The 25327-nt window shown below is 42.6% G+C and overlaps 1 protein-coding gene across 2 annotated transcripts in view; it reads right to left on the bottom strand.

Moving 5' to 3' along the window:
• Positions 1-25327, bottom strand: part of SPTLC3 (serine palmitoyltransferase long chain base subunit 3) — a 156459-nt gene that overhangs the window by 10501 nt on the left and 120631 nt on the right. For both annotated transcript variants that reach the window (XM_027624271.1, XM_027624272.1), the window contains exon 10: positions 1417-1552. In XM_027624271.1, coding sequence (XP_027480072.1) covers positions 1417-1552 — 136 coding nt within the window. The remainder of the gene's footprint in view (positions 1-1416; positions 1553-25327) is intronic.

The following is a 25327-nucleotide window of genomic DNA, read 5'->3' on the forward strand; positions in this document are numbered from 1 at the left end:
CATTGTGCACTTTAGACTCTCAAAAATAAAACAAATTTATTTTGGTGTCTTCCTTTGAGCTAATGATAACATATTAGAGAGACATGTACTAAGCGTGGCATCTTTCTTCCACAAAATACCATTTTGCTAACCATGCTGAATAAACGTAGGTTTTCTTTTGTGCCTTCTGAAATTGGATGGTAAAGGGTTTGGGATCATATGCTACTTTGAGTCCCTGTTGCCATTCCTCCCTGTGGTAAGTACCAAGCAGTATCCTGTGGGACTTTTCTGTAGCTCACTATTCTCTTGACCACCCCATGCACTGTTAGCCTAACCCAGATCTGTGAACAAAGGGCCCACTGGCAGTAATGGTGTGGCATGCGAAAGAACTCACGTGTGTTTTTTAACTGTTTGTTATTTTGCTGTGGTGAAATGATGGAAGAGTGTATGCTGAAGAATTAACACAGTCCTATCTACCGTGAGTTCTCAACTGATAGCCCCGGAATCTCTTCTCTATACTTAAAATACTCTACCAATCTATTCAGACTCTTAAAGAGTCAAACAGAAATTTCCAAAAATGGGGTTATGTTGCAGGAGAGTTAGGACATCTAGAATCTTGTAAATATATGTTGACTATTACTTTCCACCATGCCCATGGTCAGACACCCAAATAAACATTTTATATTTAGAAAGGACTTTAATTAACTTCCTTTTAATAACAGAGGTAGTTAGTCTGTGGCAAGTTGGAGAATGGCTCATGTATAAAATTGTCTATGCCATATTGAGAAAAAGTCATTTTTCCTCTTTATGCAGTTGTTCTCATGCTCAATTTCAGAGTTGCAATCAATGGGAAACAACTCCACATAGATTTATAGGAGCGGCATTAAAATTTGGTGTTAAGAGCGTGAGCCTAAGTTTGGGTTTGCCTCTTGATATTCTCTTGATTTTACTACTGCTCGACTTGTATGACTTTAGGCAAACTATTTAATTGTCCTCAGCCTCAGTTTCCCCCACACTTGAAATAAGGCTTCCTTCTTCTGAGGATGGGCATGAAAGGTCAGTGGAGAAAGCACAGAGCCTGGTAATGTTGTTTCAAATGTTGGGAGAGATGGTCTCCAGAAGTTTTCCCTGAAAAAGACTGTGGGGCAGAAGGAGGCAAGGATCATCTCTAATTTACAGGTGAGGCCTAGGGGGTGACACCCAAATTCACAGGGCTTGAAAGTGGTGGGCACTTGATTCTCTTCTTAGAAGACCTCTTTGCTGATGGGCTGGCAGGTGGCTTCCAAGAAGCTATACAAGTGAATTCTGAACTCAGCACCCCATTCCAAGCACATAAACAATGCCCATGCTGAAAGAGCCTCACAGAGTCAGAAGCGCTGTCTTAGTCAGATCACCTTGGGGCTCCGGTATTATTCTGAGAGCCCGTTGTATACTCACGCTACTTTAGCAGGCATGTAAAGGAGCAGGGGAATGACGGGAGACTCCTCATTGCCATAGATAATGAATCCCATTTCATTCAGTCTCTGTCTGAAGTATCTTGTGTTTTTTGCAAGTTGCCTTACTCTCTGTAACCCTGAAAGAAGACAGGCATGAAATCCATCAATTTCCACCAGGAAGAGAGAAGCAAAGGTCAGACTGACTTGGCAAGCATTCTTAAGTCTTTCTGCAGGCCTGCATTATTAGCTGGGAGGGGGTCAAAATAGGGCAGGGAAATATCTTTTGGTGAGCAGGTGTGGGTACTGATGCCTGAGAGCTGTCCTGAGTCTGGAAGTCAGGATCCAGGGTGGGGGTGCGGGAAGGTGCTGTTAGGTTCTGCTAGCAACTAAAGGCAGGCTAGCGTGTGGAGTGGGCAGAGAGTGTGTCTAGCAAGAAGAAACAAGATAAGCTATCATTTACTAGGTACCTACTGTGTATGGACTCTGTGCTAAGTGCTTTAAAGACATTAACTCAGGTGAAGGGAATGTGACAAGAAGTGACACAGACACAGACACACACATACCACACCACTTGTTGGTAGATGCTTTTCAGCCAAGCTGAGCTGGCCCATTAAGTTGCTTCTCATCCAAGTCTCTAATCAAAGAGCACTTCACCTAACCTGAGCTTGAAGGGGTAGCACATTCCTGAACAAAGATAGGTCCAGCTGAGACCAGAACTGTTTTGTGAGGCATTTGCTAGTGGTAGAGTAATAGAGGGAAAGGAATAGAGGGAAGGGAAGAAGGGGACCTCTGTTTTCCCCAAGCACCAAAAATGACAGCATGGGCTCCAAACAGAAGGTCAAGGAAGGTACATGTGTCCATTTCCAGGTTATTGGTACTTCAGCTCAAAAGCTTAGCCTCTGTCCCAGGGGGAGGTCACACATATGAGATGGCAAAGGGAATTAAAGAGTGGAAAGAGTTCTGAAGAAATCTGTCTACTCCATTACTGCCTCCAATGAGGCAAGTGGGCAAATCAGCCAAAACCAGAGTGTGTATGCTTGATACAGAAGATTGAACAGAACTGGATATTTAAGTCCCCAGAAATCAGTCCAACGTTTGCATCTGATGCAAAGTGGCTGTTGAGCAGGAAGAGCTGCTACAGCTGACCACCATTATGATTGGTTGGGTGTCTATTCAAACTGATCAGAGTTCTTGCTTTACTAGTTTTTCAATATTCTGAACATCACTCCTGGGTGTCTGTAACTCTGCAGATGGAAAATGGGTTAAAATGTCAGTAAACATGCCAATCACGGTTCTCCAGTTCCTTCTTGGAGAAATGGCTCAGATTGTGTCTTGACAGAGGGTTGAGCAGTGGACATTTCCTGCTCAACATCTTTCCTCCAGGAACTCTTATGAGTGCTATAAAGAATGCTATGTGGTGCCGTGACGTTCAGGTAGAGTTGGCCCTGACTTTCCTCTTTGCTACAAGGATATCATATGACCAAGGCCTAGCCAATTGGAATACTCCATCCCCCTGATTATTGGTTCAATGATGAAATACAACCTGGGCCTATCAGAATCTTTCAGATCTGCTGAAGAAGTGTATGAATGAGTTCATCCTAAGCTACATGTTTGTCATCATATGGAGGAAACCTGCTTGAGAATGATGTTGACTCAGAAAGCCAAGGTACAAGACAGTAAGAGTCCTGATGGCATCATTGTAACCCTCGGGCCTAGCCATGCGTAAGTGAGTCTGTCCTTTGGACTGTCTGTTGTGTGAACCAATACATTTCTTTTTCTTAAGCTATTTGAGTTTATACAACCTATAACCAAATGTGTTCTGAGTAATACAGGTGGCCACTTATTGTATGGGGTTACCTCTAAAGGACAATAATAATAGCAACAACAACAGTAATTCTAGTTCACAAATACATAATGTTACCACTGTTATAAGCACTTGACATTTAATAATTTATTTAGTCCTCACAACAACTGTATTGAACTAGATGCTATAATCTCATGTTACACACAAAGAGAAGCCAAATAACTCACCCAAGTTCACATAGTTGGTAGGTAGCAGAGCCAGAATTTGAACCCAGTAATTGGGTTCTAGAATCTGTGCTGTTAACCTCTACATTATGCCCAAGAGTAGCAATGGGTGATGTCTACCTAGATAATGGATGATAGCCAACTCTTCACTAAGCTCAATAAAATATACTCTTCCAGCTATTATGATCATTGTTATACCAAGTTTTTCTTGTAGAGGCAGTTCATAAGTTGAGGGCTGAGCAAGCTTTCAGTAGCCTCATGTTGTGAGAAAGGGGATAAGACATCAGGGACTAGAGTCTGAGGCCTGCCACAGGGGAGGACTGGTGAACTCCCTTCACTTTGAGTGGGGAGCCTGAAGGGTTACTCCTGAGAAGTAAGGGTGAACCAGAAGTAGACAGGCTCCCAAAGGGCACATCCACTCCCAAAATAGTTCAGCTCTTCTAAGAGTTTTTCTTTGCTTACCAAGCCCAAATCTACTTGGCTTCTCTGACATCTTAAATGTGTTAACAATATATGCAAAGGAATGGAAATTTAGTGGAGTGGAACACCAACCAAGAAGGAGGGTGTTGAATTGTCCCTGTTTGTTTTCTGTTTCTACTCTTCACTCAACTCCAGTTCGCAAGGAAGACTCCTCTCTGACTCTGCCAGCAGACTGTGATAGAGAAAGCATCTGGGTTATTGTATTTTTTCAGGAAAGCTGATCTCTCAATTCCACCATGCTGGCCATAGCTAATGGATGCACAACACTCTTGATTGAAGGCCAGTCCACTTGGGTGTTGGCCAGAGACTCATGACTTGTCTATCATGGGAACTTCACCAAAGAGATAATAAATATGAATTAAACCAATAAGAACCTCTTGCTGGTAGAGTATGAACATGAAAAATTTAGAGAAAGCCAACAATTGGTATTAAGACTAGAAACTGAAGGACATAGAAAAGCTTATTATCAGAATCTATAAGACATAGGATCCACTGGTCAGTGGCAGTGATGATAAACCATATAGAAGAGAAGTGGGCAGTACAAGGTTAGTCAGTAGCAACTGGAAGAGAAGAAATAGAAACAGGGAAAAACACATAGTCAGTCTAGTGGGCAGACAGATATGACATCTAAAAATGCATGGAAAATTGCAACTCTTATGAGTGCTGTAAATAATGCTATGTGGTGTTATGAGAACCCGTATTAGAGAGATTGGACCAAATCTGAGGAAGTCAATACATGGTGAGTGAGTTGAGATGGAAGGGTAGACCCATGTTAACAGGCAAAAAACTAGAGGGGAGCATTTCAAGTACAGGAAACAGGTGCAATGGTCCAATGGTTTGTAGAAGAAAAGAGTGGTTGAGAACCGGGTAAGATGTGGTTAAGTGTTGGGCAAGATAAGGCAGGAGTGATGGGTAGATTTTCTAAAAAAAAAAAAAAAAAGAGGACAGGGATTGAAGAATCCAACATTTAGTGGTTGGGAAGAGAATAAACTTAAAAGGGAGACAAACAGAGCAATCAGGGTGGGAGAAGACAAATCAGGAGATGAAATACTGTTTACTGATTTTATCAACATGGCAATCATTGATAACCTTTACTTTTGGGGTTCCTGGTTGGGACTTTGGTTTTCAAGAAACAGGTAGCTGCAAATATGGCTTATTTTAATTCATATATGCTTTTATTTTCCCACTCATCCTCCTTCAAAAAGTAAAAGATAAGCCCTCAACCCTGAAATTCCAGATTTGCAACATGAATACAAGTAAGGGATTGGGAGAGGTATAGAACCATTTGTATACATTTTGCTTTGTAATATGCTGAAGTGTTCCTTGGAAACTTGTATGTGTATAGAAAGCAACCTCTTTGAAGGCCAGAACTAGAAATGAGGAGGAGAATATTTGTCTTCATTTAAAAGAAAATTTCATCTATACATTGAAACTGTGTATTTAGGTAGGTGAGAGCATAAGGAGTAGGGGGAGGTTGTGGAAGAAGAAGGGAATGAAAAAGAAGGACTGGGTAAGACTTGTTTTAAAGAAGGTGATTAAAATGAAGTCACAGAAATACATCTCAGCCACCAAAATGTATTCCATATGGCCTGTCGCCTTGTATGTTTAGCTCTTTTGTTGATCGTTAGCTGCACAATGAATAGATGACTTCATCAGGCTGGGTCTGATGATTCCTAAATGATCCCCCTCAAAGACTAGAAGGATTTCCTGGCCTGGAAGTGCATGAATGACTTAAATTGCTTTTCCCAATGGCATTATCTTTGTGCTTGCCCATAATGACTCATCTATCATTGGGCTGCCCAACTACTTAATTGGCCCCGTCTGTCCCCTTTGCCTTGATTAACCCAGGTAACTGGATCATCAGCTAATGTCATCACTTTACTGCTTCTAGATCTTTTGGAGAGTTGACCAAATAGATCAGAATATTGATCCCAAGGGTAGCTAACTCTTAAGAATTGCCCTGTCTTTTCTATCTTTGAATCATTTAGCATGGCATGGCTGACAAGCCATTATGATATACTTCGTGGTCACCATGTTTTCTCATATAGATCACTATTAATGCCTTTGAGGTCCTTTGTGTCAGCCAAGATACAGCTCCTTTCAATTACTCTATCGCTCACTCTTTAAAATTGGAAACATTCTACTCTTGTAGGGCCTGGGGGCAGAGAGGAATTTATCCATATAAAATGCTACTCATCTAGGCAGGATGTGGGTGATTTTATTAATTATGGTGTGCTTTGAGATCCTTGTTTGAAGAGTGTTTTGTAAGAATAGGAGGAATTTTTATCATTTGTCTTTTTGTACAGGGATGGCCATGCCAGGGTGGCATGGAGATTGGGCATTGCAGTCACATTCCCTACCTAACACTCAAAGTCTCTAATTCAACCATTTCTGGTTCTTCTTTCACACATCAGGCAGAAGACAGGGAATGTCTCTGCTCAGATAGTTAAGTAAATGAGTTGATCTCTTATGTAGGGTTCTGGAGAGTTTATATGTTTATTTTGCTATATTCTGGGTTCTCTGAAAAAGGAAGAGGCTTTGAAGTTAAATGGACTAAAAAAATTGAACTCCATCGGGACAATATAAGGCCTTAAAACCTCAGTTTTACCTGTAAAATACAGATAAATAAACTCATCACCCAGAAAGGTTGGTAGAAATAAAGGGGTTAATGCAGAAACATGATTTGTATGTACCTGGGATGCAGTAGGTATTTGGAAGTCTAATTATATTTTTTTCCATAGGACAGTAGCTCCTAGCAACCTCAATGGCACCTCAGAATCATCTGGATAGCTTGGCAAAATCCCATGCCCAGACTGCAACCCAGACCAATTGAATCAGTATTAAATCGATATAAACCCGGACGGGACCAGGCATGAATTTTGGTTTCTACAAGTTGTAGCCATGGAGACCTGGATGTCTCAGTAATAGCCGCCATTGCCAGTCGAAGTCCAAAAGCCATCCACGTCTGTGTTAAGTACCTGACTGTGTCGGCTATGACTTATTTCTTAGTTGGATGTGGAAAATAAAAGATGAGCATATGTCCTGGCCTCTTGTTTGACACGATTACCTCCCAGCAGTTAATCAGTGCTTGGGTGCTTGGAGAGTACATTTTGTGGGGATGACCTGCTTCCCTGACAGCTATGTGCTCCAAAGTGCTCATTCGACTTGAGATCAACCCAACTGTCAACCTCCCGCCTCTCATGAGGCTGGATAAAAATCCAGCTGACCTGTACACTGCTGTTCTACCCATTCAGATTTCTAGCTCTGCCAACTTGAGAGATGGGCTAGGTTAACGGAGGCCACAAATACTTTAACCTTCTCTCCAATGCTGTTAAAACAAAAACAGCTGGGGCAGGGGAAGGAAAACAAATAAAACACAAAGCATCCCACTACAAAGCTTTGCAGTCCCCTAATAAAAACAATCGTCTGTGGCGTTTCCAAAAATATGCTTGGGACAACTCAATCTCCAGAGGGCTAGAAGGCACTGCAGACAGTGGAGACTCCCGGAATGACCTGTCAAAAGCTAAAGAAGGAAAATTTGTTGTCTGCTAAACCATCGGCATGCAAAAAAACAGAGAGGCATTTCCCTCTGAAAGACTAAGTGAAAGAGGCTGATTTCATGAGCTTGGGAGCCAACACGGGTGCCACTCTCTATTTTCTGCAGATTTTGCAAGCTTACTTGGTAACAGAGGAAACATGAATGTGCCCAGATGCCACAGAGTGACTTATTTTTATTATTTCCCAGGTTTAAAAATGCACTAAAGAAATACATGCTGCTATCCCTCCCTAAATTATTTAGCACACCTCCATGATGGTCGGAATACAGACTGGACAACCTCAAACATGCTCTTAGGCAGCATTGCTTGGAAACTGTTGTCCTTTTTTTTTTTTTTTAAGAGATGGGAAGAGTCTCTCCATAAAACATCTCTTACAATTTAAGAAGTCGATCTTTCTAAAAATATCACATTGATATTAAAGAATACCTGAATGGTCTGAGAATGCCTCATCTTCTTGCCTCTTGCCCCTTCTTTGTCCATTCGCTTATGGTTTCTCCCCCTGGCATGGTGGGGCAGGGGGGTGGTGGTGCTGGTGGTGGGACTGGGGAGCGACCTTGGAATAAAGTGTCAATGTGACAGCAGGAACCCAGTGGTCTGTTATTTTAAGCTCTGGACACCAGACAGGACATTTTGTTTGCAACACACTTAGGGGCAAAGTGATCTCAGCAAAGATCAAGAGGCTACAGAGCAGCAAGAATCATAAGAATCACATTAGCAGTGACAAGCTTCCCGGTGGGATGGAGAAAATTGTTTGGAGTGGTTTGTTGAGAGGAACACACATTTTTATCAGGCACTGAAGCTCTCCCTTTTGATGTCTGGATTCCAAGGTTACAGCATGTTTTATAGTCACATACACATGTTCCAATGACTCTTCAGGCCACTTAGTCATACCCCCGGGGAATGCACGCAGGAGCAGGGAGGCTGGACATCAAGGGTGGACAGATGTCTGCACAACCTAATTTCAAGGACCCCGGGTGGCCGCCGCTGCCTGCACCTCCCTACCCACTGCTCACGTACACCATCAGGAGTTTCATCCACAAGGAGAGGTGTGAATGGACAGGTCTTGTGTACCTATTATGAGCCAGAAACTGTGTTTTGGGGCCCTCTTCACAGACACAGAAACTGAGGCTAGGAGATCATTAATGCATTACCCAGCTGACCTGGAAACTGGCCGTACCTCCTGATCTAATCCAAGTCTGCTCTTTGGAGAGAAGCTGGTAAACTCATTTCTGATGAGGTGTGAATTCCATGATTCATGGATTCACACGTTTTACAAATGAAAAGTATTCACTATGTTCAGGAGCTGGACCAGCTGCAAAGGTGAAGTAGAAGATGAGAACATTCTGAGGCTCTTTGGAAAGAAATGATCTGATGGAAGTCAGGACAGGTAGCAAATAATATACAATTGAGCGCAAGAGCCTTAAGAAAGATCTAGACAGAGTTGGCAGGCTTTTCACATACTAGTGCTTCCTGAATCCTTACAGAATGAATGATAAGATTTAATATTTAAGTAGAGAGCAGTGTCTTAGCAAGTCATGAATTGTGGAATTTTACACATTAAATGGGGTAATTTGGGAGGCTAGGGGTCTTCTGGGAACTTTGTAAATCAGTGATTCTTAAGCAGAGGAACACACCAATGATTCTTAAGCAGAGGAACACACCAGAGTGTTCCGGGAATATTTGTTTTTCTAGAATACATATAATAAAGCTCCCCCCCCATAGAGATTCTGCTCCAGACAGACTACTGGTATAACTGTGTTGTGCACCAGTTAAGAATCATTGCTTGAAGGCATAGCTTCTATTGTGGGTGATGGTTCTACAAAGATACTAAGGCTGATCCTAACTGAAGACACCAGAGAGCAATTTCATTCCAGAATATTTTGTACTCCGGCAACAGATCTGTACATAAGGTTCCACCTGCCCTTTCCTTTTTTTTTTTAATGAAGATGAGCAAGTGACTCATCATCTCTGAGCCTTCATTTACTGATCTATTAAATAGGGATGATAGCAATAACTTCCCCACCTATTGGAATGCTCTATGGAAGAAATGCTCTGGGATTTTGGAGCAAAGAGCTAGAGGGGGTAAGTTAACATCATGTGCATTTAAGTTTGGAGGTGGGGGGGCACATGGAAAATGGGTAACTCACTTGCCATAATGTTTGTATCACAGTTGTGAGAAAGATCAGTGAAGTCAGACCACTGACAGCTGTGAATTGGCACCCTAGGATTTGGAAGGTTTGGGTGAGTAATAGGGAGCCATGGCAGCATCACGAACAGGACATGTCATGTTCTGAGGGGGTTTGGGAAGAGGAAGCTCATGGTGTATAGCATGTGGATTAGGATGAGGGAAAAACTGGAGGTGGCAAGACAAGTAGGAAGCCAGAGTGGCACCAAGGTCTGAAGTGGGTGAGGAGGTGTGTGTCAGCAACTGTTCTGATCTGTGGCAGGAAGGCAAAGGAGGCGGCAAAGGACAGGTCCTGGGCTGAGCAACTGGGTTAATGGGGTCCCCTGAAAGGTCTCTGAGAAATGATGCAAGTTAAAGTGGCCACCAGCAAGTCCCACTGAGGCAGCTACCGACGTGATTCAAACCTCTGGCTTTCAAAGTGTCCGCTGAGGGTGCGCTGGAGAAGCCTCAGACGGGGGTGTGGGGAGGAATTGAGGGAAGGCTCAGCAGAAGGCAGATCAGACTGCCCTGCCCCGGCTACAACAAATAGCATCAAGGCCAAGTACTCAAGGACTCTGAGCCCAATTTCCTGGGTCCAAAATCAGCTCTACCATTTCGAGCAAGGCACTTCATCTTTCTGTAACTTAGGATCTTCACCTATAAAATGGGAATAACAACAATGTAATAATAATAATATCCATTACATTCTGCTCTGTGGATTAAATTTTTAGCACTTAGAATAGCGCCTGGCACACGATAAGCCCTATATGAGCATTGTAAAATTTAAAAACTAGAAATAGCTTATAAAATGGACTTCCATATACATTTCATTTGAAAAAAAAATTCTATAGTTCAAAAATGTTGAAAACTATTCATTTGAACCAAAGAGCAGACAGACTGACTTGGATTTGCGCTGTAGGGCTGTGCCCCTGAACTCAGTGAAGGTAGCCTGTGGCACCTGCACCCAATCTGGCTGTTCCTGTGCCCTTCTCAGTTTTTTGTTTGTTTGTTGTATTTTTTGTGGGATATTTTGGTGTCTGGACATGTCTTCCAACAGCTTCTTATCCACCAGAATTAAGTGTTCACCGGAATAATTTTCATTTTCAGTATTCAAGTTGAAGCGTATGGTCACTGGAAATCTAACTATATTCAGTCCTCCTATTTTAGAAGAGTAAAATAAATTTTAGGGACATTAACCAGTACTTAAAACCTGGACAGGTGAGCCTTTAGAAGGGACTGGGCTCTCCCCGAAGAAAGAGATTCAAGAAGAGAGGCGGATCTGAGGCGAGGGAGATTCTCCATTGCTGGCTTTGAGGTGGAGGGGCTACGTGATAAGGAGTTCAGGAGGTCTCTAGGAGCGGAGAGGGGCCAGCTCACAGCTGGCAAGGAAATGGGGACCTCACTCTAGCACCCCCAAAACTGGATTCTGCCACAAACACGTGAGCTTGGAAGAGGAGCCTGAGCTCCAGAGGAGAGGCCAGCCACAGACACCTTGATTTGGCCTTGAGCAGAGAACAAATTGTGCCCAGACTCCTGACCCAAGGAGACCGTGAGATAATAAATGATGTTGTTTTAAGCTACTAAATTTGTGGTAATTTGTTATGCAGAAATAGAAAACTAATACAGTCGTTCTCTCTAGCCCAGAGCACAAGCTGGGCTTCTCCAGGCACAAATCCACCTGCTTAAGCCTCCCCAGCTGTGGCCAGTAGGGTAGCTGGTTTTCTCCACAACTTATCCAGTCAAGAGTGGGGCTGGGGCATGGCACCCATGGCGTTTGGGGTTTTTGCTGCTTAGTTGAACATGAACCAGTGATGGGGAAAAACACAGATCAATGTGGAACAGTGGCATCCCTTCACCCTCTGAGACGCTACAGCTGGAATCGCGTTCTTTCCTTCTCCAGTTGTGCTGAGCCAACATGGAATCCCACGTGTGTTCCATCACAGACTCCCCCATCTCAGCATCCATCCACACAGAGGAGACAAAAGCCAAGAGGAAGCTTCTGTAGCAACTCATGGTGTAAAAGGATATCTTGTTTGTAGGGCGGGTGGAAGGAAGTGGCCACACTAACCCTTTGCCCCAGTACCATCTAAAAGACAAACAGATCCTCTTTACACTCCTGCTAGGGAAATTTTGTAAGGCCTCAAAGCAAGTGCAGAATTTACGGAGCTGCCCTAAACCTCCACCCTTGCCTAACTCTCAAGGTGAAATAAACGAAGGGATGGAAGTTCTGGCGACCCACAACCCGACAAGCCTCCCCTCCTCACCGGCATTCAGTTTGCTGGCTATTTCTGTGTTTATGGGATAAACCCAAGCTGTCCTATGTGCACAGAAGCATCAATAGGGCAGAGAGTCAATGCCTGTCATTTGGCTGGTCAGCCCAACCTGTGGTCCACACATACAAAAAGAGTTCAGGTAGGACTTTCTACACCCCGCCCCCGCAACACAGGTGATTAATCACGAGGGAGGCAACCCCTCAGTTGAAAGCCAGCAGAGCATAGCACCCGGCCATCTGTTTTGTATTAGCTGTTGCTGAAACGCCAGTGGCCTGAAACCTTTAGAAAGCGCAGAAAGCCCCGAGCCTCTTTCTCTGCCTCTGTCTGGTCCCCAGTGGGTAACCAAGCACATATCTTCAGGAAGCAGCAGCTAACGCCTCCCTCAGCAATGCCTGGGCCCTTGGAGGGCCCGATTCAGGTGGGGTTCTCCACAGACCCCGCTCACATTCACTGAGGGACTTCCAAGGGGCCGAACAGAACAGCATGTTGCTGGGTTTGAGGGGAGAAAAGAAACTGTAGGAAGCTGATCTTGGATCCGCTCTCTGCCCAGGTAGGTGCTAAGAAACGTGAGAACTTTTAAAATCGCATGTCTCGTTATTAGTTTCTTTTGTTTTTTTGGGTGTTATTTTGGTGTTCACTGCCTCTTCCTCCCTTTGAGGAAGACACAGAATTCCTGGTGAAGAGTAAATGAGCAAGGACAGTCTCAGAAAAGCTTGGTGATGCAGATGGATTGGGATAGTCTGCAGCTCCCACACAGCACTGAAGAAAAGCAACAGCTTCCGAGGGAAGTTTGTGACTGTATCTCATGTCAAATATAAACAGTAAGAAAGTGAGAAAATTTGACTGGAGAGCAAACTGCTGTCACCCAGCGTACTCCTCCCGCTTCCCCCCCCCCCCCCCAAGCGCGAAATCTTCCCAGTTAGTCACTCCCATTTTTAAACCTATCAAACTCAAGTGTAAAAATATGCATGCCCTGTTCCAGGACCCAGAGCAAAGGTCCAAGGTCACAGCTGGAAGGCGCTGGTGCCACTTTCTCCAAGTCCATGTCGGGTTAGAAGCAGGGTCAACACCTCACCTGCCAATCTCATGATAAAAGTTCACAAATGACCAGGATGAATGAAATAATCCATACAAAATGATTTAAAGATGAGGCATGTTCGTATTTTCCAGTTCGAGTGTATTATATTTTAAGCCTCACTCTTTTTTTTCTTTTATCCTTAGGTTTTCTCTCCCGAGGGTGAAAAAAAAAGGAAAACGATGGAGATTCATAAATTAATGAAGTTCCTTGAAAGACCTTGCCATTGTATTCCACTCTTTCTCTTAATAACTAAATTAAAAAACAGGTTAAGCCTTCAAAAAATTTGTTTTGCAAATCTCAAATACAGGACAGCATGAACAACCTGGAGTGAGCTTGCCCATGTAGATATAACAGAAAAAACAGTGCTTCTCAAAGTAGATGAAATGCTTCAAGCAATGTGGGGCAGAATCATATCTTCACATGAACTCAATCTTGACATGAATTCTAGTTTTATTTCTTTATCTGGTGCAGAGTGATGAGTCACCTTGACTAGTCACCTGCTGGGTGCTGGTGTGATGAACATCAAAGGTTCAATCCTTCTTCAAGTCTCTTAGCCTCCTTTAAGTCCATGATCCCCAAAGACCATAATGGTCTGAGTGTGAGGTTTGGGGTGGTTCAAAATGAACCCCTCCATTTCAGATAACTAGCCTAAATGTGCATGTTTATAAATCGCATGTTTTAAATTGCAATGTTCTATGTTTTGTCCCATCACATTTCCCCCTCAAAAAAAAAAAGTCCTACTTGTCTGAGAGTATGTTACTATTTCCAAAATATACGTTCTTCCCTGTTTTGGCCTGACTTCCAGAACTGTCCCAATTTCATATCATTTTAATGTCTTCTGGGGAAACATTATGCCCAGGGTCCATTTTCTACCTCCAAAAAGTGTACAGTACTGGGGATTTTAGCAACAAAGTAATGATAATGATCTTAATACCTGCTGTGGCCTGGGACTAGGTTCTGTGCAAAAGAAGCAGGGATGGTTGTAGTAAAATCCAGACTAGGAGCCCTGAGAGTCTCTATAAAAGGAAAAGAGATTCATCTTCAGTCCTTTGGACTTTGTTTTTCTCGTTTTCTTAGGTACTTTTATTCCATTCCAGGTCAAGAGTTTATTTACTCAGTCAATAGGGAAAGATTGGGAAACTGTCTAAAATATACAATGTCTTCCTACAGTATACATCCATCAAAAGTCTGGGAAAAAGAATGTCCTGGACTGAGTTTAAGTACTGTGGCAAAGCCTGACTAGCTATTCACTGAACCCATTTCCTTCTAGGCAGACAGTTATTTCATTTCCCTGGCTCCTCTGTGGTCAGGCAAGGTCATGTGGCTGAGTCATGGCCAATAGAATGTGGGCAGAAATGAAATGTGCCTTTCCAGTTACGGCCCATGAAAACATTGCATACACCATCCCCTCTGCTCCCTACCCCTTCAGTGGCAAGCTTGGAAGCCACATGTTGAAGCTGGAGAAGCTACAAGATGCAAGGAGGTTGGATTCCTGGAAGAGAACTACCTATGCAATAGGAACACCCATTTTGGACTTTGTATGACCAAAAAAATAAATTTTTTATTGTGTTAAGTCACTAATATATTGGAGTTTATCTGTTACAGCAACAAATTACCGTAACTAATACCAGCCTTATAAGACTGTGTATATCATGAACACTTTTAAGGGTTGAAAATCCCAATGCCCTTCTACTTTTCATTGGCTAAATGGTATAAAGGGAAACTGTAATTTTTGTGTGAGAATTTTAGTTTCTCAACCTCTCATTACTAGACACCAAGTAATGTCATGAAAACATGAAGTTTCTTGACTGAAAAAGATCCTAAGTGCAAACCATCATTAAGATGGAGGAGGGGAGAGAAGGAGCATTCCACCCCCCACCCCCCCCACCCCCGCTTCAGCATACTCAGTGGAAAATGCCATTTTGGATGCCTAAGAATCAACCTATTCTCCTCTATTTTAGATATGTACTTTGCCTCGGACAGAGAGGATTAGCTGGCCAGTCCTTGCTGATTACTGTGTATAAAAAAGTCACATGCACTTTTGAGCTTTGGATGTCTCCATAGGAAACGTTAAGTAAGGGATTCAGCTAACTGCTCGGATAATTAAAGGAAAAACTCTATTTTTGTTTCTGCTATTTGGGTAGCATTGGCTTGAATTATCCAGCTTACTCACCTCTGTATTAGATGGTGTCTAGACAGAGCCTTAATATATGTGATAATATAAAACCATTCATTTATCAAAAGAATAGAAAAGGAACCCTAGATTTTGGCCCATACATGTGCCTATCGAGGAAGTGATTCTAACTCCAGTATTTGAACCAAAATAATTCTATAAGTGATCTCTAAAGAAACCATAATTGTTTATAGGTGGTGATTAGGTTCTAAGCTTTGTCCTGGAAATCTGTTTAGCCCCAAATCTAGTCACTGAGTATTCATTCATTTACATATTTGATGCTTAAGACACAATTAATTAACCAAACGCTAACTATTTGGAAGGCTGGGTTGGGGGTGTGTGGCTAACACAGTAGGGAAACATTGCAGGAGATGGAGGAGGGAAGCAATATTTTCTGAATGCAGTCATTGAGATAGGGCTTAGAAGGTCAAATAGGGGTTAGGAGATGAAGACTGGGTATAAGTGGGGGGCACCTGGGTGGCTCAGTCAGTTAAGCATCTGACTTGGGCTCCTGTCATGATCTCAGGGTCCTGGGATCAAGCCCTGCATTGGGCTCCTCACTTAGCAGGGAGTCTGCTTGGCACTCTCTCTCTCCCTTTCTCCATTTTCCCTTCTCCGCCTGCCCCGCTCCCCACTCATGCTTGCTCTCTCTCAAATAAATAAATACAATCTTAAAAAAATAGGTATAAATGGGTTGTGGGGAGAGATGAAGGCCTTCTAGATAGAGGAGATATCATGAGCATAGATAAGGGAGGTACCAATGCCTGGTGAATAGTTGGTGGGATATGGCCAAAGATTACACTGAACGGGGTGATTCGTTCTGTCAACATTTCTTGCTTGGGGTTGGGGACAGTATCCCTGTCCTCACGGCATTTGTATTCTCCTGAGGGAGACAGACAATAACCAAGGAAGTAGCAGGTGCTGATAAGCACTATGAAGAAAAATGGTGCAGAACAGGGAAGTAGAGAGCATAGCCCACAAAGAAGAGGGTGATATCTTAGAAAAGGGTGGTTAGGGTTGGTGGCAGGAGTTAGAAAGGTCGTTCCATCATGAACTCCCATTCCAAGATGTCCTGAGTCCAAATTTCATCTGGGCCCTGAGTTTCGTTCTGAGCCTGTTCTGAGAGATGAGAGGAGTGGCAGAAAGCACAAGGCATTTGTGTCTGGGGTCAGGAGCAAGGAAGGTCTTATGCGGTGGTCAAGGGATGAAAATGAGGAAAGGTTGCAAGCCTCTGGGGAATCAGAGAAAGTCCCAATTGTTTTCTTTCAATTTGAAGAGAATTCTCTCTTTGTCTGTGAGGCTAAGAAAAATTTTATCAGTGCCAATTTTTTACTTATCTGGTGATTTTAAACGTGATCTAAACTTGTTCAACGAACAATATATGCCCCCTTTCCATTAATTTCTCCTTTTTGCATAGAAACCAGTCATCTTTAGCCCCTCAGATATTCTCAGTGATTAGAACCAGAGATTTTGCAACGAAGGGACAGAATACTCAGTTTTAATTTTAGAATAGGCAATGTCACCATAGAATAGTGACACTGTAATATGACCAAACGTAGATTTAAAAGACATCACCTCCTCATTTCAGGAATGGAGAAACTTTCCATCCCAGAGGCTGATTGATACTCAGAGGGAAAAAGGAGAGCAATCCCATTAGCTGAGAGCCTTCATTCCCCAACCCTGCCAAAGGCAGCATGGGATGTGCAAACAGAGTTCTGGGGCCCAGGTAGGACTTCTCCACAGATGGAATGTTTTGAATACTTCCCAAGTCAAGCAGGAAATAAAATCTCAGGAAGATTTAGTGTGAGGAGGCCCTCTGTTGGGGAGTGTGTCTATTTAATACTTCCTCCTCAGATCCTGGGCCCATTAAGGTTTTGATTTGCCAATGGGCAAAGGAAGACAGCTTGAGGAAGAATTCCTTGTATTGGCACAATGGCTGGGGGTACTTAGCTTTCATTTGCAGACTCAATTTCTGCATCCTCCCTTAGCCTTATTGCTCAAGTTCACCAAAACCAAAATTTCCAGGCTCTGTTAGGCTTGTTAAGCCTTCTCTTCATATTGAAAGTAGAGAATTGAGGCAATTATCTGGATAATATCTAAGTTTGATCAGTAATATCTAAGACGACTGAAGAAGGATCCTAGTAATACTGTGGTTATTTGTGTTGTCCTCTTGTAGCAATAATCTCTGCATACTACCTTCAGAAAATATCAAATTAATAATACAAAACACCCTATTGTTTTTCCATCCTGTCAAATTCCCATAGCTTTGAGGATCCTATGTAGTGAATTGCCTTATTTCCAGGAAGAACACAATTCATTATTTCATCTTAATTTTACCTTTAGTTTTTTCCTCTACCGATATAATATCCAGACATGTGCCCCCCTGCTACTCAGAAACTCCCTGTTAAAGGGCAAAGAGGGAGAAGTGTGACTTTGACAAAAAATAGGGAATTTCATTTTTCTTAACTTTATTGTATAAGCCCGGGAGATTTTATTAAGAGTGATGAATTTTAGGCTACCGAAATTGGATATTATACATTAGGAATTGGAATTCTGTATTTATTTTCTCTTGTAAGTACATTCTCACTACTGTTTTCATTTCTAGGGATACTCCTGGCCACTCAATTATAAACATTGAATATTTCCATGCATATGATAGCAAAAAAAGAGGTATTGTGATAAAAAAAAGTTGGTGTTCATCCCAACAGCCTAGCACTGAAGTAACAGCAGGGAGAAAGGATGGTTAAATCACAGATACGATGATTTTTCCTAAAGCCATTTTGGTGAAATAAGAAATGAGTTAGCTAGTGGAGTCATTCAAATGTAAGTACTGAGCTGTTAAATATAGCTAGAATTGTTCCAAAACTATTCCTGTCTCTGGTTAAGTTTTATATCTAAAAAAATTGATGTTACACAAGAAATTAAAAATATTACATGTCCAGATTAAACTTAGATATTCAAATAAATGGGTCTGTAGATTGCATCCTGGCAAGGAGGCAAATGTTTCATAAAATGCAGTCACTATTTCATCCTGATGTGAAATTGAAAGTATTACAAAATCTTAGTATCTGATATTCAATAGATGTATCAGGTTGAGCAGACCAACTTTTCTTAGAAAAGTGCCAATGTCATTTCAGCACCATGTCATCAAAGTTGTAACAATCACAGCAGGAAAATAAGTAGCCAATAGGAAGCTGATAATTATAGTGCAAAGTCAAGCAGACCTCACAGAGCGATAGGAAAAGCCATTCCTCCCAAGTTATGAGTGTGAAAGACTTTGTTGTAATTTATTTTAACTTATTAAACTTCCTTCTTCATAATTTAATTTAAACTTAGCAGTTGCCCACTGGGGATCTCCTTTCTCACCGAATGGAGTTCACCTATTGAAGATGCCCTAAAGAACTGAAGTAATTATTATACTTGGTCCATCCCAAGCAAGAGACACAGGTTTTTAGAGAAATGGCAGTCTCTGTGTCAGACGTCTGCTATCAAATCAAATAATATAATCAGTACTGTGATCATGAACTCCTAATGACTTTCTGTACTTCAAAAAGTTATACAGAAGGGCAGGTTGAAGGGAGAGGCTGTTGTGAGCATAGGTATTTTGTGAGGGTGCAGAGCTCTTGGCTATTAGGCCCTCGTGGGCTGTGGATTTCTTATGAATGGAGACCATCATGTTCCCAGTAGTAAGCACAGTGCCTGACACCTAGTAGGTCTCTGATACATATTTTCCAAGCTGAATTAAAAATAAAGGTGCTAAGTCCCAATTATGCATTGGCCATATTACAGATGCTGATAATGTATCTGTTCTGGGCCATCTTTTCCTCCAAAGGATTGAGCAGAATCTCTGAATACTTAATATTGGCCATCTCAGCATTGAGTTTGCTCACAGTCAGCCCCTTTCTTGGGATTCTTGCCCTATGTCTATATTTAGTTTTGCTCTTACATTTATATGCTAATTATAATGCCACTGATGTCTGAAATTGCCCACGTGTTCCCAGTCATCATTTCATGTCTCATGGAGTGATGGGACAACCTGATGGGAAGGAGAACCTGAACTGACTACAGATCATCATACAGCTGTGATTCTCAAAGTCTGGTCCCTGGGGCAGCAGCAGCAGCATCGCCTGGGAGCTTACGAGACGTGCAATAAGCATTTCTGAGCCAGAAGCTGTCAGCAATCTGTTCTTACCATCCCCCATGGTGATTCTGATACAGGTTCATATCTGAGACCCATGTCTCTACATAAGGGAAAGGATAAGGGGTGTGTGTGTGGGGGGGGGGCGTGTGCTTGTGCAGAGGGAAATCTAAAGAGAACAGAGGATGGAATTCTGGCAAATGTAGACAGGGGCACATACCTCACAGAAACCAGGAGGAAGAACAGATAGAAAAAAAAAAAAAGAACCAGAAAAAAAGAGCATCTCCACAATTAAGAGAAGACTTGGAAGAGAGGAAGAGGTGGAGATGTCAGTCAAAAATCTGTACGGAGAAGGGCCAGTGGCATGGGTATACAGCAATGACCTTCCGGGGCAATGGCCATGGAAATGGGCTGAGGACAAGCTCAAGTTCTTGAATGCTGAGTGGGGAGGGGGAGGGGAAGCAGGCAGCAAAGGCCCCAGGGTCAGGAAGATTTGCAGCCATGGAAGAGACGCAACTCACTGGCTGGCTGAAGAGGAAGAAGGGGTAAGGGAAAGCTTTTTGAGATGAAGGAAGTGAACAGTTCATCACTCAGAAAAAGGGCAGTGGCTGTAGCAGGTGGGAAGGGAGAGAATCAAGCACGGAGATGTGAAGGAGACAAGGGTCATTTATTTGTTGAGATAAGAGGGAAAGAGAGGATTCTGTTTTTCCACAAACATTTGTGGAAGCCTGTGAGAACCTGTAATGAATTGCCCGGCACTGTCCTCAGTGTAATGAATAAAACAGACAAAAATGCTTGTTCACCTGGAGTTTACATTCTAGGGAGGCAAAACAAAAAACAAGGCGATGCCTATGTTATTTGTCAGGTGCTCACAAATGCCATGAAGCCAAGAGTGAGGTAAGGAGAATCAGAGAGACAAGGAGAGAGCGTAGTTTAGGATAAGGTCACTTCCCTAATAGGTTGATGTTAGGCAAAGATGTTAGGGATGTGAGGGATAGGGCCACACAAGTATTGGTCAGAGATGCTGGTGTAGGGAGGCCGGGCAAGGGCCCAGTGTCCCTGCAGAAGTTATTCTCTGCATTCTAGGAAGAGCAAGGAGGCCAGCTGCTTGGAGTGGACCAAGTGAGGAAAAGATGGTGGGAAAATGGAAGACCTTATCATGAGAAGCCTTGAAGGCCACAGTCTGAACTTCACACTCAGTAAGATGGAGAGCAGTGAAAAGTTCTGCATGGGGGGTATTCTGAGTTACATTTTTTAAAAAAAGATTACTTTGGCTTCTATATGGCAAACAAGTCTTACAAAAGATAAGAGCAGAAGTAGAGAGAATATCTAGGAGGCTACTCCAGTAATCCAGGTGGGAGCTGACAGAGGTAGAGGCGGGCCTGGCAAGAAGGGACCAGATTCTGGACTTATGGCAAAGGACGCGCTTTGGGATTTGCTTATGGAGCCGGTGGAGGTCTGAGAGAAAGACAGAGTTCTAGGATGAGTAAAAACTTGACAACCTGGAGAAGAGCAGAAAGCAGATGAATTAAAATAATACTAATAATAGTAACCATTAGCTTTTATTGAGTATTTCCTATTTATCAAGTGTTGCACTAAGTCCGTTATCTGTACCACGTCATTTACTCCTATGGACAAGCCCAATTAAAATTAAGGGACGGAGGCTAAGTGAGGGTAAGCAGCTTGCCTGTCATGGAGTGAGGGCAGTTGGGGACCGGGCCCCATGCCATCTGGCTGCAGAGCATGCACCCTTAATCCTCCGTGAGATACATCCTCTATTTTCTCCCTGGAGTGCAGAAGGGGAAGTGGGGAAGGAAGGCCAAAACTGGCAGTTCAAAAAGAATATTGAAGGATACATTGAAAAACATGCATCCAAGATTTAAATAATAATAAGACACCTGTTGCTGGTGCTTTCCTTAGGGGAGTTGTTATGGTTTGGGACTCAGCCTCCTGTGGCTGTTTCTGCCAAGTGGAGGTGAGGCTGCAATCTTCCTGGGCCTCTTCAAAAGTGATGTCAGTTACAGAGGGTCCCCAATACTAAGTGATCCCTGTAGCTGCCACACAGGTGTGGAACGCATTCCTGACCTCCAGTCCTCTGAGATGAACATCCCCTTGAACTTGTTTAGCAGAAACACTGACCTGAAATCGAGTAGGCCAGCGAGATGGAAGTTGAATCATGATGTATTTATTAAACCGAGCACTGGGTTTGACACTCAGAGGAACACCAGATTAATTCGAGACACATTTCTTGCCCTTAAGGGGCTTACAGCACTGATTTGGCTTATGGACCACCCAACAACCATGAGGATGGAGAAACCAAATCTCCACCTTGGGCTCATCGTGCTGCACGATGTGACAGGCCGGGGATTAAAAGGGCCTTGAAGCATGTGGAATGCATGCACGGCCTGCAGCTCCTCAGCCTGTGTGCGTGAACTCCATGAGCAGCCTGGCTGCAGAGTGAAAGTGGCTGTTTGTTCATAAACGTTGTCATTTCATTGAGACTGCTATTTCATCTTTGAACCTTGGCTTCAAAGGAACACTGACCTTATTCTTGTAGCTTGCCTTTCTTTGAAGCCAATGGCTTTGCATTGCAGATTAAAGTGAAGATATTCATCAAGGGACAGATCTGGCCAACTGCTCCCCAAACTCAACCCAAAACAAAGCCTTGAAAGACTCCAATCACAGTTGCAGTGGAGTGGGCCAAAGATGAAGGCTTGGAGCCGTGCTCTCTTTCTCAGACCCTGTAAGGCAGCTCTGGAATGACATAGTGCATCCCTTTGAGCTCCGGGGAGCTTTACCCCGAAAGTCCGTATATCTCAGCAGAGAGGGGTGAGTTAATGCAATATTCTCAACCTGTCTTGTTCATTTTATTTAAAGCAGGCATTGTCATAAATGAGGCCAACATGAACATTCACTGGTGTTTTTGAATTCTTCAAAAGATGTGTTAGACAGAACCATCTGAAACTTAGTGGATGATTCTGTCAGTTTTCTTTTCTACTACTTTCCTATCTTCACCCGTTTGAAAAGAAATTGTCCTATTTTTTCCCCCTGGGTTCTTCCATCTTGGCTCTAAGAAAACAGACTTCACACATTGCCTTCTCTGTTCTTTATTTTTTTCTTTTCCCTATTAAGGTGGTAAGAGGAGTAAAGTGAGAAACTTCAACTGGGAGGTAAAAAAATAATAAGCAAATAATTCTTTAATTATAAGGCCTTATAGAGAGAACCAGGGGAGATACCTCTCACCTCAAAGGAAGAAAAACTGATGATAGATGACTATCAAAGAATAAATGATCATATCTTTCAATGTGACTTTTCTGCAGATCTTCAGCTGTGATCAGATAAGCGGAGTGGGTTCTGTCTGTGATGAAGCAGGAAATCAATCCAGAGGAGGGAAGGGAATGATTGTCAGGTTGGCTACATGTAAATCAACTGCTTCTGATAGCATATACACTAAAGGGCTTAAGAAATTAGTGATCCTTATTGAGACATAGGCTAATTTTCAGGTAACTTTCGTAGTTATTCATCTTTAAAAATAAGACCAAAGGATAATTCTGTCATTGTAGGACAACTCATATAACTTGCATTTTAGCTTAAATCTCAAATAATTGTTTTCCATTAAGAAATGCACGAGGCACAATGAGATACCACCTTACACCAGTTAGAATGGCAGAAATTAACAAGGCAGGAAACAACAAGTGTTGGTGAGGATGTGGAGAAAGGGGAACCCTCTTACACTGTTGGTGGGAATGCAAGCTGGTACTTTGGAAAACAGTATGGAGATTCCTCAAGACGTTAGAAATAGAGCTACCCTATGACCCAGCAATTGTACTACTACGTATTTACACCAAAGATATAGATGTAGTGAAAAGAAGGGGTACATGCACCCCAATGTTCATAGCAGCAATGTCCACAATAGCCAAACTGTGGAAAGAGCCAAGATGTCCTTCAACAGATGAATGAATGAAGATGTGGTTTATATATACGATGGAATATTACTCAGCCATCAGAAAGGATGAATACCCACCATTTGCTTCGACATGGGTGGAACTGGAGGGGATTATGCTAAGTGAAATAAGTCAACCAGAGAAAGACAATTATATGGTTTCACTCATATGTAGAACATAAGGAATAGCATGGAGGACCATACGGGAAGGGAGGGAAAACTGAATGGGAAGAAATCAGAGAGGGAGACAAACCATGAGAGACTCTGGACTCTGGGAAACAAACTGAGGGTTTCAGAGAGGAGGGGGTTAGGGGATGGGGTAGCCAGGTGATGGGTATTAAGGAGGGCACGTGTTGTGATGAGCACTGGGTGTTATATGCAACTAATGAACCATTGAACACTACATCAAAAACTAATGATAGTAGCTAACTGAACATGATAATAAAAAAAAGAAATGCATGAAGTTTGGGGTGCCTGGGTGGCTCAGTCGGTTAAGAGCCTGCCTTCGGTCTGGTCATGGTCCCAAGGTTATGGGATGAAGCCCTGAGTGGGGCTCCTTGCTCAGTGGGGGCATCTGCTTCTCCCTCTGCCCCTCCTGCTGCTCATGCTCTCTCTCTCAAATAAATAAATAAAATCTTTAAAAAAAAAGAAATGAGTGAATTTCAAGAAGATCATCAATAATGGCTTTGTGATAAGCCAGTGGTTCAAGACCAGTCTTTTTCATACATTTTCATACAACCAGACAGTTCATGTGGGCACAGATACAGCTCTATTTCTAGCTTCAGTTTTAAAAGTTTGAAAGATATTTGCTTATCCATATCCTTTAATTTACCAACTCCTTCTCCCACAAATTTGGGTGTGGTCATATGCCTAGTTTTGGCCAAAGGATTATAAGCAAGGTGGTAAGTGTCACTTCCAGGCTGATGTTCCCCTGTTCTCTGCCACGGGGATCGTGGAATCTAAAGTAGCCTCAATCACTGCTCCTATGGAGGATAGCTGTGTAAAGAGTTATCTGATTTGTATTAGACTTGGTGTGGGCAAGAAATAAAACTTGGTTCTGTTAAGCCATAGAGAGTTTCAGGGTTTATTTTTTATGGTGGCATAACTTTGCTTATCCTGACTAATCCAGGGCCTTGGAAGACATTAGTCTTACCTCACTTCCATTATGAGACTCTTTCCTACAGCATCCCGGAGTTGTGGTCCAAATACTTCTCATCTGAGAACTAAGCACCTCAATAATAGTAGCAAATAACGGTAGCAAGCAATTATATGATGCTTACTAAATAATTGTTTTCAGACATAATTTTAAGTTTTTATGTATCTTAATTTACCTAATTCTCACAAAAGCATGAGCTCATCAATATTATTTTCCTCATTTTATAGCTGGATGAACCGAAGCACCGAGAAGTCACTTGCTCAGAGTTGACCAGACAAGTTAAATCACTTGCCTATGGTCACAGAGCTAGTAAACAGGATTCCAGTTTACTTTCAGTTTCTGCCCTTAACCATTGCACCACATGGCCTTCCTAGATTGGATTTTTATTTCCTTTTCACACAGACTATTCAACAAGGGACAGAATCATAAAACTCCAAAGACAAGGTTGGAAGAGACTTTGGAGAACCATCAATTACTGCGTTTTACATGGAGGAAAAAAATCACTCTGCAAGCCATTTTCCTGCTTTAGTGAACAGAAAAGGTCTGTCTCAGGGGTTTTCAAACCAGTGTCCTGGGGGGCACTAGGACTCAGGAGAAAGGCTTGAGGGGCTGTCAATACGGAGGTAGGTGTACACACTACTTCATCCAGCCCAGCCTTGTTCTAATCTGTCTTATATAGTAGAGTTCTGGGTAAAATTTATATGTGAGTAAAGTATTCTGCTGCTTTAATAAAATTGGGAAATGGATCTCCCCATGCTTCTACTGAAATAGTAGGCTTGGAAGATGGCAGTAAAAAGTGGAGGGCTTCTCACTAGTTGGGAGGTGAGGTGGAACACATGGATTCCATGGCCCAGTGACCAGTCCTGGGGCTGGGAGAATTTACTACTTCCATGAATGCACTCACGAGATTGCCTGGAGGCAA

This window comes from Zalophus californianus, chromosome 8 (genome assembly GCF_009762305.2).
Source record: "Zalophus californianus isolate mZalCal1 chromosome 8, mZalCal1.pri.v2, whole genome shotgun sequence".
Classification (NCBI taxonomy): domain Eukaryota; kingdom Metazoa; phylum Chordata; class Mammalia; order Carnivora; family Otariidae; genus Zalophus; species Zalophus californianus.